General features: G+C 40.8%; 3 protein-coding genes across 4 annotated transcripts in view; 1 reads left to right on the top strand and 2 right to left on the bottom strand.

Moving 5' to 3' along the window:
- The window catches only part of LOC126565236 (protein SCO1 homolog, mitochondrial), a 379,954-nt gene that overhangs the window by 119,361 nt on the left and 232,596 nt on the right, over positions 1–27,997 (bottom strand). The window lies entirely within an intron of this gene.
- The window catches only part of LOC126565134 (elongation of very long chain fatty acids protein AAEL008004-like), a 588,598-nt gene that overhangs the window by 474,136 nt on the left and 86,465 nt on the right, over positions 1–27,997 (bottom strand). The gene's annotated exons all lie outside the window — the stretch shown is intronic.
- The window catches only part of LOC126564080 (venom dipeptidyl peptidase 4), a 75,475-nt gene continuing 52,900 nt past the window's right edge, over positions 5,423–27,997 (top strand). The window contains exon 1 of one of the 2 annotated variants that reach the window (XM_050220997.1): positions 5,423–5,482. In XM_050220997.1, coding sequence (XP_050076954.1) covers positions 5,453–5,482 — 30 coding nt within the window. In that variant the 5' untranslated portion in view covers positions 5,423–5,452. Of the gene's footprint in view, positions 5,483–26,022; positions 26,062–27,997 lie in introns of those variants that run through there. The other variant, XM_050220996.1, reaches the window with a different exon arrangement.

Raw genomic sequence — 27,997 nt, 5'->3', positions numbered from 1 at the left:
TCACACGCTAGAGCACAACCGAGACTTAAAACGTATATCAGCGATTTATTCACTTTTGTAGATTTCGGGGATTTTTGTTGTTGTTGTTACATACATTCTACCGCTTAAAAATCCCAAGAACGACCGATCTCGGTGTGTGTGTGTGTGCATGTGGCGTGTAGAAACGGCAAAACTTTATTATAGCAAAACCGAAATGGTCTGCCGGATATGGTGACCGACGGAATCGTGCTGCGAGTGTAGTGACGTGTACGTAAGTTTTCTCGTAGACTTTCCCTCGCTTTTCTGCAACGTTAAGTTTTTCCCATCAGAACGATCCGTTCCTCCACAATCCTGGAATTGTGACGGGTTGTATTCTTGGGTATGGCCATGGACGAAACGTTTCGTTCCTTGCGGCCGCGTGTACATTTGCGATTCTTTTGTAAAGAGGTGTGTAGTAGTGGGCGGTTTATTGACACCGTTACCGTTTTTTGTTGCTTTCCACCCCTGTGGAAACACTCGGAACACACAGACAAACCGACCGAGCAAAGGATTACACGAGAGTTTCGGCAAACTTTCTTAGGTTCGAAAGCGTTCTCTGTAGCCGCTTCCCGGAAGCTACCGTTCGTGGTATTACGGTGGTAGTAGGAAATGTATTCGATTTTATTGTGGCTTCTATTTCGATATTATACAAGCACGCCACCCCTTACGCATTGACATGCGAACCCAGTTGGCCTTTTTATGATGGAAAACGGTCGTTGTATTGCCGTTTGGGTGTGCGCCACTTGGCCTTCGGTAGGGCACGGATTTGGCATCGCGTTGAGCGAGCCGCCACCCTGTAATGCGAAACGAATGTCGATAAATTGTGTGTAGTTATTGAGGGGGAGCGTTCCTTTGCTTTTCGCCTGGCTGTTGAAAATCACGCGACCGATACAAGGTAAAGCACGGGAAGCAATCACAGAGAAATATTTTACTTAGTGGATGAAGCGAAGTAACGGTGTACCCAGGTGAAATTGGAACGAATTTTTAATTGTATAGGACTTTCAACGATTTTACAAAAAAATTGCTACGATGTAAGAAGCTTTTCAAAATATAAATAAAGAATTTTTCAAAACGATCTCCTATAAAAACATAAACATGAAAATGTCTAAAATGAATGCAATGATTGATAGGTCCGCCAAACATTTCAATTCCAACAGCACATTATTAACTTATGGTTTAGTTCAAACCTGTTTTCGAAAACACTTTTCCACTCTAACTTCCAAACATTCCATCAATATTTCAGCATACAAATATTTTCCTAACGACGTTCCTTTCCTCCTAGTAATTTTAATGCCTTGCATTCCAAAATACTATTAACGAATGTGCGATGGATGCTAAGTGTTTTTAGAAACATCACTACCATATGCTGGTGCTGATGGTGCTGCTGCTGCTGCTAGTCTAATGTTGTTGACTGCGGCTCATACCGGCAATGTTGTTCAAGCTTTTAAAATTGGTTTGCTCATGATTAATTGAATGTGGTGTCCGGTACTGTCCGAACCAGCCATTCGTATGCTCTCGTACTGTGCAAACGAATAAACCGAACGTTGGCGGTACAAAATGCCGAACAGGGCTGCCGGTTATAATGGATTTTCGGGGTACAACCTAACTCGAAGCAACGAACGACAAATGCGTGCAATTTGTTTTGTGCATCATGCAACAGGGAGTCTACTTGGGGTTGGAATATTTCATCCGGTTTCGTTGTAGGTTAGGCGATCACGAGAGCGAGGGACTGGACCGGAAACGTAGCTAAATTGGTTTTAAATTCAATATTGCTTCAAATCGTTTTACCCGAACCGGTGGTGAGCGTAAAAGAGCACGAGGAAATGCTGATGATTGTCGTCGATGATCCTGCCTGCTTATGTGTGTGTGTGTGTGCGTGCACTGGGAAAAACAGGTCCAACGAAGCCATTTCATGGCAGCTAATTAAATATGCTCCCGAATATGTATACGTCAATGGGGGAACACACGGTCAAAAATCTTGTTTACGATTAGGGAAGAGTTGCTGAAGCAGGGCAAAAGTGCAGTTGAGAAGGGGCATGCTCACACGATGCCTAGTGCACTGGACAACTGCATTGATTTTGCTTTAATGGCACATTGTTTGATGATGACTGTGATGTGAAATGATTGGAACTGCATTGAGAATGCTAATCGCTCTATTTGGAAAACTTTGAATTTCTGAAATGTTCATGTCAGCATCGTGTAATATGTTAGTTATGAAATGTTATAACGGCTCGGTGAGGAGTCGTCAATGACACCGGTCTTCACATGGCAGTACCGGAGTTGAAATCCCATCTGGTGCGGCCCACCGTAGTGAGGACTGATTATCCGACTACGCGACAACAGCAAGTCTAGTAAGCCACCCGATGGCCAGCGTGACCTACTAGGCCGTAACGTCTCTAATAAGATTTTGATATATTTTTTGTATAGCCCTAATTGTGATTCTAATTTTCATTGTAATGTTTGAGCAACATGAAGATGTAAGAGGCCTAAGTGTAAATCTTCACTAATTAAACTAAGTTAAGCAAAGCAAAAAAAAAAAAAAAATACGAGATCTCTTGAGCTTGTAGCGTCTGAGAAGATGATGAGCAACACAATAATTAATTAACTCTTACTTCTTCCCTAGTGGGATTTAATTATTTTAGCCACTCTTTTAGTAATTATTATATTTAAGCTCCACCTGAAGGTGTTGAAAGTCACCAGAGAGATTTTAGTTGTAGAAAGTTTTTACTACTGTTGTGTGATTCTAATAGAAGATAGTTTTTAAAACTTTTTTATTATTCAAATATGACAAATAAATATTATTCGAATATCTCTGATTAACTCCTTGGGAGTTATGATAAGGACTCTAAAAAAAGTTGCAAAAATTCACTGCGATTTGAATCTCTGTGGAGACCAACAACTCCTTCAGAGTGAATTTAATTTTAAATCGACTCCCATTCTTCTTCATGGCTTAACGACCTCTAAGGCCATGCCGGCCATCGAAATGGCTTAATAGACTGCCGATACCACGTAGTTGATTAGTCAGTCCTCACTACGGGGGGATGGTCCGGATGGGATTTGAACCCCGGTCCTGCCGTTTGAAGACCAGCGCCGCTGTCGCCTATACCACCGAGCCGACCCCTGGTGGTGTTGGCTCCCATAAAAGTTGAATTTCGACTCCCATAAGAGTTGTAAAAACTCTCGGCGATTCGAATCACAAAAGAGTTGTAAAAATATTTTCAATTCAAAGTCATAAATCACAAAAGAATCAAACAAATCACAAAATACAAATGGTATTTTTTAAGATATTTTTTTAAATCACTAATTCATGCAAAACGCAAAAAAATCATCTTGACGGTGTGTGCATGTGTTTTGGTCTCTCAAACTCAATCCTAATAATGTATATAATTACCATTTAAACTTTTTTTTACAAGTGCTTTATTTGTATTCGCGAAAAAACGATACTTCTCGCTCTCTCAAAAAACACGAGAAGAAAAACAGAAAATTGCTTTTCACTCCTGAAGGATGCCCTTTAAAATGTCTCCTAAATGTATTTAATCCTTAAGATTTTTCAGTGGAATGATAAAAAAACCACGCAAAAGTAATTAAAACGATGCAAACAGTTCTAACACAAACAATGTATTCTTCTCTCATTGACAGATATTCCTGGCGAAGAGTGATGTTGCGGCCATTTCATCAGCGTACTTTTTTTTATGAAGTACTAAAACACAAGACGTAAATAAAATGAAATCATCAAGAAAATGAACTTGCCCGCTGTGAATGGGTGTCGAAAGACCAGGTAAACGACAACCGATCCAATCGTTGCCAACGACAGTAGCACCGGACGTGCACGGAACCATAAACAACCTAAACATCTCCACAAAAGAGGAGACTAGTAGAGAAGAAAGCAAGAAACTTGTTACAATCTGAATTTACGCTTCTTGTCGGTTTAGAAACTGACCGGAGTAAAATCACATCACCAAAGAAAAACTGCAAAGCTAGCGCCGTCGTCCGCTCGGTCCGGAAAAGAGGACAATCCGACATGCAATTGCAATTGAATTGCATCCAGAAGTAAAAGCTTCGGTCACAGTTACTACACGCTTACTGTGAGGCCACAGTATCACATAATCGTACCGACGAAGCGAATGATTGTGCAATGACATTTGTTGGCGAGGAGAAATGTATTCTTTCTTCCATCTTTTGTACTCTTACGATCAAGTTAGGAGCTAAAGAAGGAAGCAGGGATGCTACAAAATGAGACAAGATTTGTTTACTTCGTGCGATGCTACACTGAACTGGAACGATTGTGTTTCAGTTCGGTATAGCCCAATGGGGTGGTCAATGCAGTCCAATAAAACGCTTAATTGTGTGGCGAGCTGGAGAAGCAACAGCAAACAAATTACACAATGTATTTAAAGATTCTTTTATTAGACTGTTTCTCAGAAAAAAAATCGTATTAAATTGTGCCAGGAGTCTTCCTTTTGTCCCTTTCCGATAAATTTTTTATACATTTTAAATGTGACAAGCTTTCTTTTGTTGCGCCCTGATTAACTCAAGTCACAATTTTTATGCACAAAAGCTTATTCCCCCCTCATGCAAAGAAAACAAAACCAAACCCTCACGAAATAAACAAGTTCATTTGCTTCTTTCTCATACCTTTCTCGTACAACAACCAGCGAACCGAATCCCGCCAACCGGTGGCTGTGGTTGAGCAACTTCCAATGATAAAGACATCACCGAAAAAATGCGAAAAATCACCAACAGCACCAACGCCCCCAACGCCGCAAGGAAAGCGGTGAAAAGTTGAGCGTAAATCGCGCGGAAAAATAAAGTGATGAAAAGTGATGCTTCCCGGTGCTGGCGAGCGGTGTTGTACGGTTTCCTCACCTCAGCCACGGCAACTGTGTGAGTGAGGGTGAGCACCAACGTACTAATGAGTACATATTTATAGAAAAGCAGTGCAAAAATCGTCACGCCCTGATGGATAATTATAATTGAAACCGCTGCCTGGTCCAACCCGGTGACGATAAGCTTGAGCTTTTTGGTGGCTGTGTGAAGGAAAAGTTGCCACTGCTGTGCGAGAGTGTTTTGTGAGGAGTGTCTTGATGTGTTGGTGTACGTGTTTTCGAGTGTTTCGATAGCTGCCACAAGTGAGCAAGTGGGCAAGTTGTGCTGTGCTGTTCGTGACGTACCCGGAAAAGCGTTCAAGGCGGGGCCGGGTTCGTGCTTTTGGCCCGCTTCCAGCCGTGCAGCTCGATACCGAATTGCTATAAATTAAAAGCATCCCAAATCTCCTAGCACTTGCAGCCATTGCTGAGATTCGTGGGAAGCGCCCGAGTTCGGTTGCTCCAGGGATATCCGTCGAACCGTCTTGTTGTACCAGTGCGTGTGACATTATTACCAGCGAAAGAAGCAACTCGTAGCATCGAAACGCATCGGAACCTCCCGCATCGCAATGACGGAAGCGGACAACTACGATGACGAGGTAGGTGCATAGAATTCAACCCTTGAATACTCTCACCCAGTTGAGTGATATCCGCACATCACTCTTTCGAGCTGCGTTGCTTTGAAATAATTAACCGAACAGGATGAAAGCAACGACCGTGCCACCCGAAAAACAGCCACCAGTGTTGTATGGGTACTCCAATAGGGCGGAAATAGCGTTCAAAGAAATTTTGTTTAAATTACCCAAGCGATAATCGCAGCGAAGGGATTAAGGCAACATCCTTTCTAAAGGGCTTAGCATTGAATGAATAGTCCACGGTTTTCCTGTTTTGTAAGAAACCGGGAACAGCTAATTGGATACATCCTGTCGTTTTGAGGGGGGTTGATCCGTGATTGATGAGACTGCTTATTTAGGGAATAAGGTGACAAAGAGGACCAAAAGACCCACAACATCAAGTGAAGCAAATTTTGTGACATTCATTTCAAGTGACAGCAAGAAAATAAGCAATAACTTCTAAGTACCATTTAGTACGTTTAATGGTTCAAAATAAGGAACATATTTTATGTGTTTGTGTGTGGATTTAGCTTTTTATTGAATCTGTTTTGAGGCGGGTGATGGTGCGACAGTAGCGCTGCTCTTCATACGGCATGATTGGGCAACAAATCGCATCCGAATCGTTCCTCTATAATGAGAACTGACTGTCCTACTACGTAGTATCAGCAAGTCTATTTAGTCATTCCACAGCTGACATGACATCGACATGACCTCGTTGTACTTTCAAACTTAAATATTGTCTACTTTTTTAACTTACTCAAGATGGCCAAAGTTTTGAATATTATTTAAAACGTAATTCTCTTATATCGCCAAGTGTTATGAATAATCTAACAGATCCAACCTATAAGACGGACATTTTCGGCCAAACAGTTGGATCATTGAACTTGTCCAGCTAGTTGGTTTGAAACATACACTTGAATTTTATTGTCCGCATCATATTTTCCACTGCTTTCGATCATCTTTTTTTAAATTTCAAATATGACGCCTTAATTGTCATACGATCAAGGGCTTTCGAAAATCTTAACTTAACATACATAATGTTTAATATTTACATAATTTGCAACTGTGTTCGTGATTTTTTATAAACTACACACTTATTTCGGGCTTTTTGGCTAACAGTCCAGCCAACAAGAGACTAAATTCTATCTTAAAGCATCCCAGGAAACAGAAAACTTTAATTCGCAAATAGCGGATTTGCTTTCAATTTCGCGAGGCTCAAAAAATGGTTCAGCAATATTATCAGCACAGGTTCATTCCACAGGTAGCCCAGGTGGTAATGTACAATTGTTAAGGCACCCTTTTTTTCCAGCCCGTTCACATTTACTCGGCCCACCAACAGCAAGAAAACCACTCAAAATGGCACCGAATGATCCGCAAAATTAAACAAATGTACATTCCGACAATGTTCGTACAAATCGTAACGCAAATAAAAACGAAAGAAAAGCATAACACACACACACACACACAAAATGTAACATGCTTCCGTTTCTTTCGTTTCTTTCTCTATATTATTGTTGTAAAAAAAGGCCTGCGGTTACATTGCTCCTGTAAAACATTTTTCATTTCAACTTCGGCTTCCACTTCCGCCCGCCGGAACCGCTCCAAATCCTGACTGCTGCGTGAACGGGCAGAAAATCCTTAGGCTCGTGTGAAGCGCCGTTTGTATGTTACGGTCGTGCATGCTTTCGTGTGTATGTGTGTAGTGATTCTCCCCGCGGGCCATTAATTTTCCCAAGAACAAACCCATCTCTATACAAACATACACGCGCCATACACACCCCGTACATAATTGCACCCGCCACCGAACGGTCCCGCTACCTTTGCCACTGGTCCAGTATCTCTTAGCCAGAAGTATCCAACGATAACGATAAGCAACAGCGCGCTAGGGGAAGCCCCGCGTGACTCAACAATTCCGGTGAATTTCAGTTTCCGGTCTTGGGTTTTCTTTTTCGTGTTTTGTGCTTTCGCTTCTCACGCTGTATAAAACACACATTTGGTTCCGTTTCTCTTTCGTATTGAGGTGAAAGTGAAGCACAAGCGACGCTTTGGGCCCTCTGACTTGGAGCAGCAATAACCTCGTAACTGGGTCCTCCCAGGGTTGGCCTGATAGACGCAACTTCTCACAAAGCACAATATTGCTTTTCAGCGTTTATCGTATCCATCACTGGAAATTCGCCCCACAGACTGCCGGCACATTTCTGCCGGGTTACTGTTTTGCGCCAGTCATCGACACCGGATGGGACCGGTGTTAGGGCTTTTGTCGGCAGCCAGTTCCTGTTGGCGACTGTTAAAAAATAAAATCATAATTTTCGTCCGCCAAGCATAGTGAGGTGGTGAGTTGTTTTGGGGTATGACTTAATCAATTATTCTACTTCCCGACAAGTTCAAAGCGATGAACGCTAGACGGTGGGAATAAACTGGACTGGGTGTTTTAAACTAACCCGTTCATCGAGACTGGCTCATTTACGAATTTACGAAATTTCGACTGTTGGAAACCATTTGTTGCTAACGAAATTTTATTTAGGAAATTTTGGAATTGTTTCAGGAAACATTTCTGAAAATATGTTAAATATTTATTTTTAAACTTGCTACTCAATTTGCAACATAATATAACAATGTCTAATTGAGTTTTGAGTGATAATTAATGACACTGAGAGACTTAAAGTACAATATGTAAGCAATTTTCCCAAAAACCCCTAATTTAATCACTTGCTTTTCTAATTTCTAAATACACTCCACGCTTCTCACTCAAAGATATAACAATTGCACGGTTATACTACGGTTCTCCCACATATGAAATCAAGCGAAAAACAAAAAATAAAACAACGAGAAACAGATGGATCGACTTACGTGCGTGCATGTCATGATAGCAGCAAATCCCTGGCCGTGACGTGCTGCCAGTCAAATGTCAATTCCAGCTGCCACAAACTGTATCATCCTTCACCTTTCGCTGTTGTATTATGCTTGGCAGACAAGGTAAATGCTTGCTGTGCACACTACAATTGTACCACAAGTTCGTGATGGATGAAACTTTGCTGACGATTGGGTGCAGATTGTTTTCCTCGTATGCAATGCGCTGCATTTGTTTGTAGCTGTTTAGTCATTTATTTATATCGTTTCTAAACAATTCGACCTGATTGATCAGAACATTTTTTTCATTGAAAAATCTAGAATTTTTCCCTCATTTCGATCATACTACATAGAGGCACAAAAAAGGTTCTATGTTTTAAGACACATTTAAAATTGAAGATATTACTAGTAATTGCGGCGGCGACTGGGGTGCCGGTCTTCAAACGGCAGGAATGGGATTCAATTCAAAGAACTTATAAGTTGTAATACAAAGAAAAGATTGTTATTTGTCCAACCTTCTGTTATGCTATTTCGTTCTACTATTTAAATGATTTAATATACTTGAAAATTTGATTGAGAATACAGCGATTGCGTAAAAATGTCTTAGAAGAACCAACTTATAAACTACCCCAAACAGATCATTTGATAATGATCATTTCAAGTTAAAGTTGTTCATAAGCAAGAGAAAATATTAGGCATTTTCAAATCACTTTAACATCCTTTTAGTGTCAATACCAGTCTTTTAGCAACAAAGATCAGCACAAGAAATTCCATTGCCTAGATTGTAGTCTCTTGGAAAACTCCGTCCCACTGCGTCGATAAATTAAACTCCCAAGAAGTTTACATTGCAGCGCAAACTATTGACACAATAAAAATTACCGTCCACGATAACGATAAAGAGCTTCTCTTCCCACCACCGAGCGCTGCCTGTGAAACTGTTCTGCTTGGACATTTTCAACCACTGTCCAGCTCCGGTTGACACACTTCCAGCCGGCATTCGAGAGCAAATGGACAGCACAATTGAAAGGCAAATAAACTCGCAACTCAAGAAATGTGCAAACAAACAGTTCTTCAGCAACCTCCGTAGCTGGAGCGTTTGGGAAGCTTTGGCCTGCATTTTATAACCAACTTTGCACGATCACTTCACTATCTGCTGAGCTGAGCCGAGCTTCAAACTTTGTAACAAGTTCGTCCCAGAGCCTAAGCCGCTTGAAAACGTACGCGAATGTAGTGAAGTAAGCAAAAAAAAAACAACAAAAAAACTTTGCGTTACTAACCTCTTCCGCAAAAGCGAAAACTTTACCAGCAAGCTAAAAAGAAGCACGAAGAAGCGGGATTTTTCGTCGGCGTTAAAAGTTTTACAGACAAGTTTTTTTTTTGTTGCCCACCACCATCATCATCGCAGCGATGGGTTTCACCACACTGTTGCAGAATTGCAATCATAGATTCCGGAAGTTGAAACTTCAAAACTCAAAACAAGTGCGATGGAAAATAAAATCACATACCGATCCGCAAACCGATGGTAAAACAATGTCGCCGGCATTACGCTATGTAATGCGCTCGTACAAACTTCTCGGTGGAGGCGCATGGTCCTTCATCGCACTACGGAAAATGCGTATGGTATCAGCTTCACAACTAAATATGCTGTTGTCAGGATGGCAACGGATGACGTTTCTCAGTCGTACATACATGTTTTGAAATGGACAAAAAACAAGTTACCATGAGAAAAACTTTCCCTACCGTCAGCTGTAGCTCTGCTCCACATTCCTTATCGGGATAAACGGTTTTCCCGAGAAGAAATGAAGCGCGAAACGGCAGCAAACTTGCCAGGGTAGAAAATTAACTTCTGGTTTGAGTTTTACAAAATGAACCGTCTTGATTTTTCCTGCACGTCTCCATTCTTTGTGCGTGTAAAACTGTTTCTCAAAAGGTGCGCTAATGCTTCCCACAGCCTTGCTACGCTCACCAAACCACAACACTGACAGTGACGATGATTATGATGATAGTTTCTATAATCAAACCGGCCCATCCCATCCAGTCTGTGGAATTGGTTTGATGAACTTTTTTCACTTTACTTCATGGTAAATTTAAGAGCCAAAAATTTACGCCACTTTTTTACGTTGAACCATTTGCTGGATGTTTGTGAAACTATTTGTGAGCGAAACAATTGGCGATGCTCCGCTTACCACTACACCCTTGCCAGTGCCTCATGAATATTTCAATAATGATAATCATCCACTACGGTCACACCATTTTCTAGCTCCTACAGCTCCATACTAGAGTATGCTTCGTTCATACATTTCAGATGTGCATGCTATTTAAATTTCATTTTTCAGAGCTACTGCTTCTTTTTCACTTTACGATTTTAGGCTACCGAGCACCGAACCGTTTGGATGGAAAATAATAATCTTTCTGATAGAGCGTGTGTCCTGATAGGGCGTGTATCCCCGAGCCCGAGCATTCAGCATTCCTTCGCCGAATATTTGATCCTCATGCTTGATGGTGAACGCTGTTGTGACCATAATCCAATCTGTTTTAAAGCGTTTGTCACAACGCTCAGCAGCATGTGCGGTGAGCTGAAACCAGGGAGTTGATACCAGGGGCTTGATCTGGATGGTATAAATATGGGAGTGAATTTATTTTGATAAAATCCCAACCTAAGGTTTGGTAGCCGTGCCCAGGATAGAAGATGAAACTAAAAGCCACAGGCATTATGATTATCATAAAACGGAACCATGCACTATCCCTAGCGCTAGCTGGAGCTGAATAGTAGGAATGAAAAAATATGCTCCTCCTTTATCGCTTTTTTCTGTTGTTTTCCTAGGCTCCCGCTCAATGAATAGACATTACACTACGTTTAAGATTCCGGAAGGGCAGCAAGGAGAGAGAATCGGATGCAGCTCAAGGCATTCATTGCTCTATCGGTCTGACTACTATGGTGAGCTAGGTGGCTCGTAATGCTTTCAGCTTTGGCAGCAAGCATATTTACTCTGAGACTACATAGAGAAGGAGATATACTCCGGTCTGGTTAATCCAGAGGTAAACTAGGAGCGTTTACTCATCTATTTGATCAGAATATTTTTTCTGCACACTTTGTTTACACCCGCTTTTCGTACTTCGCTTTTTTTCAATTAAAAAGCTTTTTCGTTAAAATAATGCCAAAATGTTAACTGCTCTGAGCGCAACCAGGCGCCTCCATTGTACAGCTGCGCCGTGGTACGGTTTGGCGAACAATAGCTAGTCTTTCTTCATTGTGCATACCGTTACAAACAAACAGCTCAAATTACGCTCATAAAGGAGAGCAGTTTACCATCTACAATGGAATGCTTTATTTGATAACGCTACAAATTATAAATATTTAATCGTTAAGCATTATGCTCAGCTTCAGCTTGTTTAGGAATTATTTGATGCATGGAAGCTTAAAATGTAGATGTATACGTTTGATGTTTGGTAACTTACACTCGTTCTAAAAAATAATTTAGACATCTACTAAGATCATTTAAATCTTTTATTTTTTTAAACCGACCTTCGTCAGTTATTTATTAAAAACCATAATTTAACAATAATGTTTAGAGAGAAGAATCTTAGTACTGAAGAAATGTTTTTACTTTATAAAGAGGTTACTTTTTCCCTTCGAACTAAAACTTATTTTCGCCATCCAACCAAACGTTTAATGTCAACTTATGCCTGAAGTCAACTAACGAAAATGGTTTCGATTTCCGTTTTCCAAAGTATTTTCATTTCTATCCTTCCCTCTAGGGATTACTCCTCCTTAACCTACGTCACTTTTAATCCTGCCATCCCGTCTATTTTTTCTTTCTAACGATCAACGAGCCTTAAATCATGGTTCGCCCCTCAAGTCCCGGAAGTGTCAAAACATGTTACGTTCAGGTTTCTGTTCGATGCTTTTCACCTGTTTCGGCATCGATTTATCAACTGCTGCAGCATTCTACCTTGCGGCCAAACCCGAAACAACCTGTCCATCCACCAAAGGACAGCCATTCTTTTTCTTCTCTCCGCAGTCTTGTGACGAAAAAGTGTGTTTTATAGCGACTGGTGTGTAAAGTAGCATAGCACAATCATGCTTCTGTACAGTATGCGGTAGGTGTCAATATTATGCCACAACTGCCGGTATCAACCAACATGCATTCTTAGCTTTACTGGAATATTTTGCCTTACTAGAGATTCGAGAAGAAAAACCTTTCTTTATCGTATCGATATAACCACCACCACCATAGCACCAAAACACTAAAGGTTCAACGAAAGAGAAGGAGACTTACACAACCGCAACATAAGTTCTAGCACCCCTTATCATCGCCATATCTCTGTGGTTGTATCATGAAGTTTTATATTTTGGTTTTAATTTATTCTTATCCCCACCTCATTTGCTTTGTGTGGTGTCATGCTCTGTTTACATGCCACACCATAGTTAATATTTTGTTTTTTTTTAAATTGCCCCTCTTTTTGTAAAATCAACAAGCTTTCGTAGGGTGATAGTATTTGCAGGAGAGAAAATGGGAAAACTTATTTGACGGTTCATTGAAAGTATCAAATGTGGGGAAATATTGGGCACACGTGTGTTGTGATGTATCAAGGCGATTATTAACGTTATTTTCCGCTTGACTTTAGCAGGGAAAATGTTACAAATTGGTTGCGTTAGTTGAGCCCGACTGACCTTGCAATAATTGAACCGTTTAATGATAATCTTTGGCAGAAGATTACGATTCGATGTTTGTTTCATTTATTCAATCTAAATAAAATGTGCAGCTTAGAATTCATTAAATTATCTTTTCTATATCCGTTGAAATGACTGTGCTACAAAAATAAAAGAAAATTTAAAATCTCAAGCAACTGTCCTCCCTTCACTCGGCCTGATTGAAATCAATTCTTTTGTGTACTCCAAATATTCTGATTAAAAGTAAACGACAGACTATTTGGTCAATATTGACCGATATCCCGATACGATCAAATATATCACCAATGAACCGGAGTTTGAGGGAACCCTTATAGTGTAGACCACTGCCGGTTCAGTACACGTACTATAGCTTCAAACTTGCCTTCAAATTCAATCTCCCTGACATTGATCAATCGTTATTTATCCCACTCCTCTCTCTCTCTCTCTCTTTCTCTCAACTAAATTTTCAAATCGTGCCTAATAAGCCCCGAATGTAGAGCTTTCCGAGAAAAAAAAGAGCAGCCCATGGGGAACGAAAAAGGACCCACCAACACCCATCTTGCCGATGGCAAAACAATACGACCTGCTCGCCTGATGAGCATGCGGTTCCACCGACTGTTCATCCGGGCAACCGGGGCAGAAGGTCAGGCCAGGTGTGCAGAGGCCGACCACGCAAAAGTTCAAATTTAGATCTAATCAATCATGTTCCAGTCAGTTACTGGTGCGATGAGACTAGCAGAAAGAATAAAACAACAAAAAACCCAACTTTCAACTTACCTGGGACCACCCCAAAAACCGACCACACTGCAATACCTTTTCGCTGACAATTTCTATCACACTTTTCGTTCCGGCACTTTGGGTTGTCCTTGGCGTACCCGGGGAGGCCGGAGAAAATTGTTTCGCTAACAATAATCTAGCCCTCGGGCCGCCGGTTGAAGAGGCTTTACCATGGCTACTGTACCGGGTTGAGACCGTGTCCGGGTTGAGGGCCCAGTTTAACATTCTTGTTTAAAAAGGTTAGTTAGCACACTTGATGAAAACTCATCAATCTTTGTTAGCAAACGGACCGCTCTTGAGGAAAGACATTTTTGGAGCGGTCGGTATTTGAAAGTAGGCTCGAAAGCTGTGGATGCCTACGCTTTTTTTAAGTAAACCAAGAAACAAAAGAGCATTCGATGGTAAAATGATGGTATTGTTGATCATTTAAGTGAAAATTAAGCGAACCAAATGCTCATTTTGCCGATGAAAGGAGCTTTGTTGAAATGTTTCTTTATCGGAAAATCAGGGGCTGTTGAAGCGAGCGGGAGATGATATGCTTTTAGGGATGTGCCTAAGGGAGTCAATTTGACGCGAATCCTAAATCTAAGATCCAATAGTATCTAAACAAAAATTGCCGCTCCGCCTCGGTTGATTTTCGTTGGTTAGTGGAGGCCTTGTCCAAAGTGAAGTAAAATTTCATTTTTTTTTCAGTCAGTGCCTGGGTAATAAATTCTTTCTACGTCTAGGCAACGTAATTTAAAATGAATGCAAATTCTCCTAGAGAGATGTAGTAACCGTTATACGTAATGTTATTATTTATAGAAATCAGAAGATTTTGTAATAATTAAAGCGATTTTAGTCGTCTATTGGTATGTGTAAAACAAATCGATGACACTTATTCAAATATTTAAAAAACCACTGATTTTTTATAAATTTTGCACGTTCATGTATCTGATGCATTCTTTGAGTACAATCATTCTTGTTCTGCTGTTATCTTCAGCACGCTTTAATTTTATTGTGCTACCTGCTCATCAAGAGTAGGTCGTTACGCACCATTTCTCATGCAAACATTCTAGGCTAAAGGTGTTTGAGGACCGCAACAAGCGTTGCGGGATCTCATCATTCAAGTGAACTCATCAACTCACCAACAATATTGTCGTGCAATGACAAGGTGTCTTAAACGAATACACCACTTATATTCAGATTCCAGAGGATTTGCGCCTTTGTGGTGCTTGTCCCCTTTTCGTTGGCAGCATTTCGGTGGCCCCACCATCAACAAATGAGTCCGAAAGCCACTATAACTTTGTGAAGTTACAATAGCATCTAAATCACGAATTTTGATAAAGCCACCAGGCACAACTTCACGTTTTTCAAATCTAATTCAATTGGTTCGGTGATCTAATGTTGTCGCTGGTACACGCTGACGCCTGCAAAATGCATGGTGCCGATGGCCACAATAACCTTTTAAGGTTACCGCAGAATCGAATCCATTCCGCTTACGGCAAGGTCGCCAGTTATGAATCTAGATCTCCTAAACCAGGAAGCGAAAGGGGGAGGGAATATGGGAAGGGATCAAACGAAGGGATCAAATGACATCGTTCAGGATCTTCCCGATGCCCAAACGGTGGCCAAGAGCCCGGGATTAGCCGCATCGAACTCCACACATGCCCAGAGGATGTGGTGAATGTCTTAGTATCCGTTGCTACAGCTACAAACCTTCGCGCTTGTAATGAGCAGTGCTTTAGAAAATTGGTTAAAATGATTTGTTTATATGAATTTTGCTCTAAACATCTAATTAAAATTAAGTTTTACATCATTGATTTTCTTCATGCTTAAAATATTCATACCATAACTGGATCCTTAGTAACTTCTTCCGATATCCCTAGTAAATATGGTTTGGCTGAATAATCTTATTAAGTCGAACGATTATAATTCGCGAACAGCCTGCTAATCGCATTGTCCGGACACACAATTAACGACAGTGAAGGGTACAAAGTTCAAGACGAAACCTTCACATCAATTATGCGGACCAATGCACCGAACAAACCGTATCGGTTAATCGAATTAGCCGAATGCAATGTAACTTCTCACTTCCAACTTGTAACATCTACCCAACAATCGGAGCAAGAAGAAGCTGGTGACGTGGAACTTCAACACCGCACCATTGGTACCTTTGAACGGCTGATCAATAAATTCTAATGAGATACCTGCGCTGGGGGAGAAATGCAATCGGCCATCGAACCGCAATCTGGCCACAAAGGTCAATTACCGATCGATCGTAGATTAGTCCGCCCGTTTCCGCCTACAAAAACGGGGAACACAGGGGTTGAGTTGGAACCCCATGTTAACTTCGCATTTTGTGGCGTTCGTTTGTTTACTGAAACATACTCGTAAATTTAAAACGTTCCCCAGCCATTTGAATTTCCAATTTTCGATTGAGATAATCGCGTACGCGAGGGTCTTATTTACGTGCCACTCAATGCTGTGTTACCGTACAACCGCTCTCAGGGTTGTTGCCGAGCCAATCAATTTGCCATCGCAGACGTGATTGGCTAAAGCATCCAATTAGTGTTCGTTGGGAATTTTCAAGCTGTTTCATTACGTTGATGGTGTGGTGAAATTGTTTGGTAGTATTTTTTAACACTTCACTACGTTCAATATCAAGCACACGGCTGTGCGCTATGTAAAGCAAGCTTAACCTTCACCATGTGTTTGGGGGTTTGTTCATACGGTGCTGAGAAAAAAAAATTAATCACCTTCCGAAATTAGCTTGTTTGACTGTTATGAATTCATTTCGATTCTGATTAATTTTCATTCCTTTGATTCTTGCAGTACGCAAACAATTTAATGGATCAATAAAAATATGAATCAGCTTTAAGAAATGTGCACAACAGTGTCGCTGTGCAAAAAATCCAATGTTAAACGTATTTTTAACTTTTTTTCTTTTTCACATCCCACGAACTTGTTCAGACCCAACAACAAAGCAAATATTTATGCTCTGCTGGAAAAAGGTTGGCTTTGCTTTCTCGCCATCGGGTTGCATACCTTTCGGGGGTTAATATCAATAAAATCGGGAGAAAAAACTGAGGGCAAAAAAAGGAAAAGAGGAAAAGCAAATAAAGTTTAGTTTTCTTTCGAAGATGAACGAGCTTTTGGTTTAAAACTCCATGACCTTATCAAAGTGAGAAAACTTTTGTTTTTTTTTTGTTATAACATTAATACATTTGAAGTATCATCTAAATAATCCAAACATATACATATAAGACAGCACAAAGCTCTAGAAGCGAAGGAAATAGTTCCCAGAAGCAAACAATTACATAAATAACATCAATTTACCGTTCCCTTTTCACCATTTCTTACGCTGTCCGGTGTCGATTAATATTTTTCAACTCATTTCAAACTGTTCCAAAACATTAAGCAACTTTCAATCGATGTCGATCGCGACCATCAACCGACGGGCTGTGAAGAACTGCACAGCTTTTCTAGTCTGTAGTCTGTTTCCTTCGGCAAAGTAAAAAATGTCTATTCCACCGTCCCCATAAGAACTGCCTTGGACATCGCATTTGGAGGGGATTCCCTGTGTGTACGTCCAACCCTCGAGAAGCTGAGAAAATTAATTACGAATCAATTTATCATTACGCGCAATCGATCCTTTTCTCCTTTCTTTTCCCCAAAACCCTGTGCAGTCATCTTCAGCGAACTTTAACGAAGAGAAAACGCAAAAGTGTCCAGATATTCTGGCTCCAATGGGTGGGTGAAGGTGGGAAAGTAAAAACTTTTTCCACGAGTACGGTTTAATGAGACGGCAAAATCGACGGCTGCCATTCGAATCGTACGGCAGCAAAATTGTTCACTTGCTTTTGCCTTCGTTTTTGGCCTTTCGATTGGTGCGGACGATCGCGTTCGCTGAATGATGTATCGACGTCATTGATCGGGTCTGAAGCGAGCTCCACTTTCGTCCGCTTTTCCCACCACGAAATTACCCTTCAACAGGTATGCCGCCCTGATGGAAACGATCCATCAACAGGAATTGCATGCACTAGAGCGACGGTAGTTGCATTATCGATGGCAACTCGAACCGTTACAGGTCCACGCAACTCTACACGCAACGATTGTACTGTCAGTAGCGTCCTTTCTCCCGTTCGCCATCGTGGAACGTGTGAGTGATGAGAGCTCATAAGGTGGTAAAGCTGGGTAATATAAATGATTGAATCATTTACAGCAATAATTAAATTTACATTTTTCACGCCACCATATCGCGCACATGCACACACGTGCGGCACGCTGTCACGTCAATCTTTTCGCATTAGTGTGTGGTGGGATCGGTTTCCGGTTGCACTTTACCATTGGTTGGTTGTTGCTGTGGAGCAGCGTTGAAAAATGAAGCACCGGAAGTGGGTTTTCGTGTGAACAAATGTGTTTATGGGACTGTAGAGCGCTTATCGGATCATAGCTGAGAACTTGCGCACAGTGAGGTTCAAGGATAAAGCAGTTAGGGATATCAAAGAAATTGATTATTAAACTTATGGAACAGTTTTACAAGAAAATCTGCAGTTTATCCTGTGTGTGGAAATTTGTCTCAGCGAAGTGCAAATTAAACTTGAAATTTTATATCTAGTTGAATATTTGCTCGGTAAGTGTCCGATTTTTCCTTACCATGTAATGCCATAACATCAGATTTTGAACTGAATTTTTCTAAACTTCTTTTTTTATTGATCGTCGGTCATTGATCTGAATAAGAAAGAAATAATTTCCTGACTGTAGAACTGCTTATCGAAAAACTAAAGACGTTAAATAAAATAATTCAAAAATATGTTTAATTTAACAAAGTTTTTAAGGCGGCTCGGTGGTATAGGCGACAGCGGCACCGGTCTTCAAACGGCAGGACCGGGGTTCAAATCTCATCCGGACCGTCCTCTCGTAGTGAGGACTGACTAACCTCACATGTTGGTATTCGTAAGTCAAGCAAAATATGGCCAGGCCGTTCTTACAAAAAAAAAAAGAAAAAAAAAAGAAAAAAACAAAGTTTTTCGTCACATTGTGTTTCAACATTGTTCAAATGTTTAAAATTATTACATTTACCGTGAAAACACCGAGGGTAGTTCCGGGCATTTTCATGAATAAGTATGGTCATTTAGACCAAATAAGCCAGTACTACACTGATGGATCATCCTCTGAGGAGGGCACTGGCTTCGGTGTTTTTAGCGAGTTCACCGAGGCATTTTTCAAATTGAGGCAGCCATGTAGTGTTTACACCGCAGAGCTAGCCGCAATTTTGTACGCACTATCCATGATAGCAGCGAGACCTTCGGACCAGTACTTCATCTTCACTGATAGCCTTAGTGCTATTGAAGCTCTGAGATCTCCGAAGGCTGTTAAGAGTCAGGATTTCCTCACGATAAAAATCATTGAACTGCTTGGCTCAATGTTCGATAAGGCGTATAAGATCTCGCTAATTTGGGTCCCTTCTCATTGTGGAATCCCCGGCAATGAAAAGGCAGACTCACTGGCCAAAACAGGCGTCCAAGAAGGCGCTTTTTACGACCGACCGATCTCGGCCCAGGAGTTCCTTCGTTTCCCACAGCAACTTTTCCTGTCTCGCTGGCAGAGCATGTGGGAGGCGGATGAACTCGGGCGTTTTCTTTTCTCGATCTCTCCGCAAGTGTCCCTGCGGCCTTGGTTCGATGGGCTCTCTGTAGACCGGGCATTCATACGAATGATGTCTCGACTGATGTCGAATCATTTTGCGTTGAATGCTCATCTACAGCGTATAACTCTGGCTCAGACAAAAGTGTGTGGCTGCGGTGACGGATTCCACGATGTGGATCACCTTCTGTGGTCCTGCGTGGAATTTGAAACCGCAAGACCCTCCTTGTTGAGCGCAGTCGGGAATATCGGCAGACGAACGGGTACAGAAATTAGAGAAGTGTTGGCTACCAGGGACCTCCCCTACATGAGGACCATCTTCCGATTCGCCAGAGACAACGGTCTTGTCCTATGATTCCACATCCCAAGTATCCTTCCAATCCTTATTAGTATTCCCCCATTCCTTTTTTGTTAAATGTTTTGTTGTCTATGTCTTAAGTGTATTTTTTGTAGTGCCACGGGTGATCCGATGACTGGGCAACAGCATTCGAGGGCGATTCCAACACTGCCGTAAAAGGGAGGCAGGCTTTGTTCAAAGTGCAGTGTTCTCCACTCCAGTCCAGTTTTGGCACATTGAGTTTGACAATGTTGGCGTCGGGTTCGGGGTGGTTGACGGGTTCAGTCTCGGGAGTAGTGAAGTCGCTTTCGCTGCTGCGGGATAGAGCTTGTCGATCATCCTTTGATTGGACGTTGACTAGAGTGAGCTTGGAATATCATGGCTGGACTGCACTGAAGAACACTGTATGCAGACAAATAAATGTTCGTGCTGTCTTAACAATGTTTATTTGTTTGTTACAGTCGAGACCAAACATCAAATGTCAACAATAGAACAGCCACATCACCACTATAGCCGAAATTCGGATGAAACCAACCACCATCATCACAATAGCCACCGCAATAGAACCGGACCATCAAAATTCACAACATCCACCACTACATCATCATCATCATCATCATCATCATCATCACCATCACCACAACCATCCACAACCGAGTATGCCCGGGATAAGGCAAAGAATAAGGAGGAAATGCCTAATCAATATAATTGTATTTTTTTTTTTCAACACAAGCGGTGTGAACAATACGGCACTGGACCGTCATAATTAATTATAAATAAATAAATAAATAAATACCGTGAAAACAATTTTACGCTTTGTGGTGCGTACATAGAGTTACATGTTACATAGAGGACATTTGCGTGTACCAAAAACAAAAGTTGTAAAAGTGTGTATAAAACTTTCAAAATATACGTTTTATTATTCTTTACCACTTACTTGAACATCACTTTCAGTTATCTCTTTTATCGAAAACTCAGCGATAACTCGCTCATATTTTCGTCCGATTGAGGCGTAAAGCTAACGTTGGATGCGTTCATGAGCTTTTTGTGAAACATCACATTCCGGTGCCTCCCCGATTCCTGATTGCTATAGACTAACTGAATCTGTGTAGATTTTCATCATGCTTTTGTACAGGAGCTTTGTGCGAGGCAACTAACGAAGCCCTTGATGGATCATAGACGAGTTTGTTTGAGATTAAATGTTTATACCACCTCAAAATTTCATTCAAATATATCATCAAATAAAAGTTTGAGTTAGCCAAAAACAGAGATAGGAAGGAAATCCAAAATAATTAACTTAATAAATTCAACAAACATTTTTAACAAACATATATACATCATTAAAATCTCCAACCCTAAGCGTTTGCTGCATAAAACCAATTCAACCACGAGTGGCTATAAAACAGATCCTGCAGAAGGTTTGGTCAAACAACGGAACAACGAACGAAATCAAGTAAAACATCAAGCTTAATTTAACCTTATCGGGACTTGAATGAATCTTACATAGACGCCTTCTAATTCCAAACAAATTTAAAGTCTCCTGTCCAGGGTTGAAAGCCAAGAATGACACCTGATTGGCCTCTGCTAAAAAAGAGCTTCTGGAAAACCTTCTAATAACAGAATGCACATAAACAAGTAAAATCAAGTATCTTTTTCATTTGGTACATGAAATTCTTGATAAACTAATATCCAAGAAGGAAATAATAATTATCAAATTCGTTAACACTCAAATCAACCAAATGTCAAACCTGTCACAAAATGAGCAATATTCTGCAGCGCTGCCCAGGCAATCATTGTCGATAAAAGTAAGCAATGACGCTGTGCCTTTTCATCGTTTACGGAATTCGTGACTTGCCACCATTTCCCATTTCACATTACCTTATCCACACCACCTGTGGTACCATGCCACTATCGCCAACCGAACAACCATTTACCGGAAGGGTTTATGTGTATATTTGCACATGCAACCATTTCCGTTACAAACCAGGCTCTTTAGCTAACAGGTTGTGTGATTTTAAATGACACACATTCTTCACTAAACATCGCACTCACGTGAGTGAACTATGCATGAAATTAACGGCTAAGTCCTACCAACTACGGTTGTACATTCACTATCATCAAGCCGCCCGATTAGTCACAGCGAGAAGCGCTTTATTGGCTAAGGAGCGATTGTTTATCTTCGCGAAAGAATCAACGAGTTCCTTTCAGCAGTACTGCCATCCAGTTGGTTTGCACCGTGCTTGAAACAAAACTAACACAAACGTGCACCACGATTGTTAACGATTTACCTATGTAAATACGAACAACACTGTAGCTGTAAGATACTGAAGTTGTGCTCGGCTTACTGTGGTTAGGACAAGAGAACCCTTCTGCTTATCATGCAATCGGTGCACCCGGCGGATTGAGGTGACCGGACAAAAAAAAGTAGGTTTGAAAAGAAAAATGAAACCACATTTCTCATGCCAACCAGCGCCGCACCAGTTAGTAGTCTCCTTTTCCGTTGACAGCTATTTAAATTCATTTGAATAGCAACGAGCTGTAAAGAAGGAAACATAATATCCTGTCAGCTTTTATTGGTTCAATTGTGCTGTGCTATGCATACGGATACGATTTGCTGAGTCCTTTTGGCTTCTGTATTTGAAGGCGGAATGTTTGGTGAATATTTTTCACATCTTACAATGAACGTAGTAATGGGGAGGGGCTCATGAAATATGTTTTAATATAACTTGATTTTAATATTACAACATAAATAAATATAATAAGACAGTAACATGTATTGCCTTTCTTGTACATTTATTGACAAAAAAAACCCACTAAATAGGTTTCAGACACAAAAACCAGTTTCAGTTGGATAGAATGTCCAACCCGTAATTCATCGACATTACGAGACACAGTATCGGCCGACAGTAGATCCGAAAGCCGATTAAGATAAGCTTAGTTTAATGCTATGCAATCTTCAACTGGCTGGTTCCATTTCGCCCAAAAAACCTTACACAGCCTCAGTGACAGTCTCAGCAGAAACGACGGAAAAGACATCGTTCCATTGTCTAATGAATTACTTTTCTAGCCTTCCGGAACTGCCTGCCCGGTGCTGTTGGTCACTAGCTGCCCATTCGGCAGAGCAAGAAACATCACAAAGTGCAATGTGTCCACTCGTCGCCTAATCCTGACCAGCATAAACCACTGGTAGCTGACGCTTGCGAATGGGTTTATGGTTGTAAAATTTACGACGGTGCTAAAAATGTTGGCTTCTTGTGTTCTGTGTGCTTGTGTGCTAGATACACTCCAGGGGTACGGGTGTTTCATGGGCGAACGAGATGTCAAATCAATCACAAAGAGACAATCAGCAATTTGCTTTACTGCAGTGATCGGGATCGAAACGCATAAAACAACGCTCCAATTTGCGATCGAACACCGGCTGCAAATGCAGTCATGAAAGCGGACGTACTTGACTGAGTGGATGTCTTGTTTTGGACGCAGTGCAATAAGACTATATGGTCATGACAGCTAGTAACTTTTAATAGGTATCCACTAGAGGAATCTTATCCCATTCAAACTGACAGTTGCCGAATATTGATCCAATCAGTGTAATTCTACCGAATAGCACAAAATACCTACCGAATAAACTGTGGTTTTGCGTCACGATTATCGGTGACCCAACACACTGAAGTAATTTTTCTAGTAGTGCCTTTGTGGGACTTTTTCATGGACAATTCTTGTATCAGGGTTATTTAATTCTTTGCAAGCGTACGACGTTACAACCCAACTTACTACATCTACGTTAGATAATTTGGTAATTCTCCATATTTTTCTTGACTCTACGACCTAATTGGTCCGGTCGGTCATCGAATGGCTTTCTAGACTTATCCATACTGCGTAGTGGGATAGTCAGTCCTCACTAGGTCCGAATGAACATTGATCCCCGATCCTGCCGTGTCAAGAGTGGAACTACTGTCACTCCACTAATCTCGTGAGGACTTGGCTTTCCATAACTGGCTTCCTTAACTTAGTTTACCAGCTCATTATTACGTACCAAGAGAGGATCCTGTAGCAATTCGATGTTCGTTACCATTTCGGTCACCCTGTTGATCTCTAGTAGTAAAACCAATTTTATAACTGTTTCTATGTTGTCGAACCTATCCGTTCGTTAGTCTTCATATATTCGTACCACAAGAGAATGGATTATTAATAAAAAATCGAATCAGGTAAGGAAGTAGCACAGTGTTTTCTTATGAGCTCTGGACGTTTATAGAAATTTCAATAAATATTAATTTAGAAACATTTGTAATATAATATCACTCCACTTTTAAATCATTTGCGAAGCATTCGAAGCATTCGAAGAACATAAATTCTTAAATCCATCAATCATCTCATGCCCTTTGGAAGGCTTTATCTGAAACACTCAAATCTGTTTCCAAGGAAGTTGAAATCATTGCTCAAAAATTAAAATCCCCGAAAGACGCAATGTGGAATCTGTTTTGATAGGCAACCATGCTCTTTCTAGCAAAACGGTACGGTTCAATGCAGAAAACAGTCCTCCCAAGAAGGACAGAACCTTACAGTTAGCACATACATGAAGCAGAACATCGCTCACAGTGCTCCATAGACTAAGGCTGCATTCTACCACAAAGCCAGCAGTTTTTCAATGCGCCATAGACGCAGTACGGCAGCTTTTAACCAAACCGCAAGCTAAAGTCCATTGCATTCTAGAGCTGAGCGGGAGCTAAGTGCTCGTCGGTACAACCATCTCAGCAAGAGCTGGGAAATTTATTGCCCTTACCGTACAAGCGCTGGTTCACCGTTGCAGACTATAATCATGAATGGTGGTCGCCTGTGGAAATTCAATAGAGCCTCCATCCGTCAGGATATTGGAAGGAAATGAAACTCAGCGGTAACCACACTGGACACTGGGAAGAAAACCTCCGCCTGCATCCCTCCCCTGACGTATTTTCCTAGCGCTACAATGTAACGACCTGTGTCGACATTGTCTGTCGGTAAGATGAATGTTTGCGCTCTCCATCCTTTAACAGCACACACAGCGACTTCCAATGGGAACGGGAGAGAAGGCGTTAGTGCTGTGACATTATATTTAAACCATGGTTTAAGAGGTTTACTTATGCAAATGTCCTCTGCATCGTAAAGTTTGTGTATTGTGTGCGAGAAAAGCGTCTTAAAAAAGTAACTCCCCCCCTCCCCTCATAGAGAGGAGAGGAGAAAAAAATATATCGGAGCGCCATAGGTTCTTCTACTGGACCACGTTTGACGTATAAAATGCTACTACTTTGAGCATTAAAACGTCAAACGTTCAGTAGGGTTTGGGAAAGGAAAATGGATTGTGACTTGCGTAAGGCTTTAGCTACATGCCTTTTCATGCCCGTTCGTTCAACCAGTGTCCGTCAAAAGGTTAATTTTATCGATTTCTGAAGTGGCTACCCTTCAATTCATAACACAATGGGAATGGGAGAACATATGGTAGAGGTGGTAAAAAAGCAAAACAAAAGTAAAATTAAATATGTTTACAACTTAAATCGAAAAGACTTCCATATAAGACCATTTGTAAATATGTCTCACTAATTACTGAGCAAGTATTTGAATCATAAAATATGTTGAATAAACATACCTAAATAAAACCCAACAAGCAGTTCGCTAGCAGACATCATTTGAAACACTTTCCTGTGTTCAACATGTTGCACTGTGCTTGTGCCTGCTTCTTTGACCCACACGCAGCACGGATAACATTGAAATAAATACACCCCGTCCTTGTAAATCAATATCCACTCAGACGAACTTTTCTAACAAAGTACAAAGAAAAGCTAAACATTCAACCGACCGAAAACGCCACGTGCTGCAAAAGACACATGCATCAAGCCTAACGAAGCCCTTACTACAAATGACCTGAAAATTGTATTCCCTTGCAATTGCACACGGGGAGCGAACGAAAGTTGCACCGCGTTGCATTCACCGGTGCAGCGGAGCATTCTTGAATACGTCAGTCAGTCGGTCGGATGTAAGCGCAACAGTTCGAAGCTCTATCGTAAAGGGAAAATCGGTATCGCGTTCGGTGTTGAGTGATATGTACGGCGGTAGATGAGCGTGTGTGTGCGCATGTGGGGTGTACTGAAACGATGATTTAGATCGGAAAGCAATGCAAAGCTATCGATGAATGGTGGTTGAAACGTTCACAAAAGCTCGAAAAGTTTATCAATTTTCAGCTGCCACAGTTTCCCACCGACCTAAGCTTGTCTTAGCTGAGAAGTGATGGAGTACTTTCGTGTGCAGTATGAGCAGGATATGAAGGTAGTTTTGGAAAGCGTAGTTCAAATTGGCAATTCCATTATACGTTCATTTCAATTATTGTGCCGAACGTGTTTGCGTACGAAGTTTTTCGACTGTACTACAACTTCAGCTGAGATGAATGTGAGGCTTCAACATGTGAATTAAATGTCTTTAGAAAGCGCCGTATTGAGTTGAATCTGACAGTTTTACGGAGCATTGAACAATAAGTTCAACACCACCCTTTTTGTAAGCAACAATTATTGTAGGCAATGTTTAATTGTCCAGTGAGTTATAATATTTAAAACTATTTTTAGATTATTTGTGAATCGATTAACTGCTAGCAGACATTGGCACACCATGAGGTAATTGTATATGTTGCTTACAAATTGGTGGCTTCGACGATGGCAACAATTATAGTAATTTTTAGAAGGCATTGAGTAGCTCCATTAGCCTTGGGTTCTTTCAGATCCTAAAATAAATTTGTTACTATGCTCGAAGTCACTTTTAAAGCTGTGATTTGAAGTGAAAACTGAGTCTGACAACTTTTGTTTTCATGTTGTGAAACAGGCGAAACCTAGGGAAAGTTTCAAATAAGAAAATCCGTGTCATCAGCTATGATTTTTCTATAATGTACTTCTGATCTTCATCTTCCTGATCATCACTGCAGCAATGATATCGAGTCATGAATTTCAGAATAAAAAATATGGTTAATTTATTTTTACCTTTGATGGTGTTTGGAACAGGTCAAGTGATTGTTGTCGCTGAGTACAATAATCAGAATTTTGTACGGCCGACGCTGAATTTGGCGATCGGGCAATATGCGTAAAAGCATTAGGAGAGATATATACATGTATATATGTATATATCTTGGATTAGATAACAAGATAGGAGAGAGAATATAAGTTTTTCTAACACGCGTAGGACCATCAGGTGGGACACAGATACGAACATAAAATAACAGTATTGACTCATTTATATAAAAGTGTAAAATATTTTTAGTGGTTTGTTAAAAAAAGCTTTTTCGGAGAATGATCGAAAGAAATACGACAAAAGCACACAGATATCACTCTCTCTTTCTCTCCCTCTCTCTCTCTTGATGCTTTTACGTATTTTGCCCGATCGCCGAATTCAGCTTCGGGCTTTGAGTCGTACAGAACTGTTCTTATTTTGTCCTGAACCAGCGAAGACAGTCACTTGAACTGTTCTTAACAATAAGCAATACTTGATCAAGCCTTTTATCTTCTTTTTATTTAAATTATATTGACATATGACATCATCTTCATACCTACCATAACACGTATCATTATCATTTTTTATCAAATATTTCTCAATGAAGCATGATAATCTGTAAACCTATGCCGCAACATATTTTTAGTGGCAATAATTTTATTTAAAACATAACTCTGCACAACAATGTAAAAAGCAACACGTAACGTGACCCCTGAATGCTCACTATACGTGGCATTAAAACAATTCAAACAAGTACAAAGAGGAAGGAGGTTAGCAAAGTTTGTTGAAAAATTTCTTCACCAACCACCCTGTACACCGCACACCGTTTAGTATGGATGCTACCGACCACAGCTATGATTGACGCCACCATTACCAAAAACCGAGCAAGAGGGCCTTCTTCTGTTGGGGCCTCCTTTTGATCAACATTTTATGCTGATGCACACGTCGCGTGTAGGTAGGTGGACGTGTGCCTTCCCGCAGGCAGAAAACCCACAATTACACCTTATGAAACAACGATTTTGTGGGGTAGCTTTGCGATAAAGCTGTTAGCAGTACCGAGAACTGGAACCAGAAAATAACTTTCGCCGGTCGTAATTCGTTTGTTTCAAAATGTCACTTACAAAACATGGGCTAAAACCGGTACCAACAATGGATCGGAATGTTTTGGAAGACTTAGGAACATTTGGTTTTTGACGTTAGTTGATCAAGAATGTTTTAAGCTTTACTG

Source organism: Anopheles maculipalpis, chromosome 3RL, assembly GCF_943734695.1.
Source record: "Anopheles maculipalpis chromosome 3RL, idAnoMacuDA_375_x, whole genome shotgun sequence".
In the NCBI taxonomy this organism is placed as follows: Eukaryota; Metazoa; Arthropoda; class Insecta; order Diptera; family Culicidae; genus Anopheles; species Anopheles maculipalpis.
The sequence above is the reverse complement of the archived record's forward strand: the minus strand, read 5'-3'. Positions and strand labels throughout refer to the sequence as shown.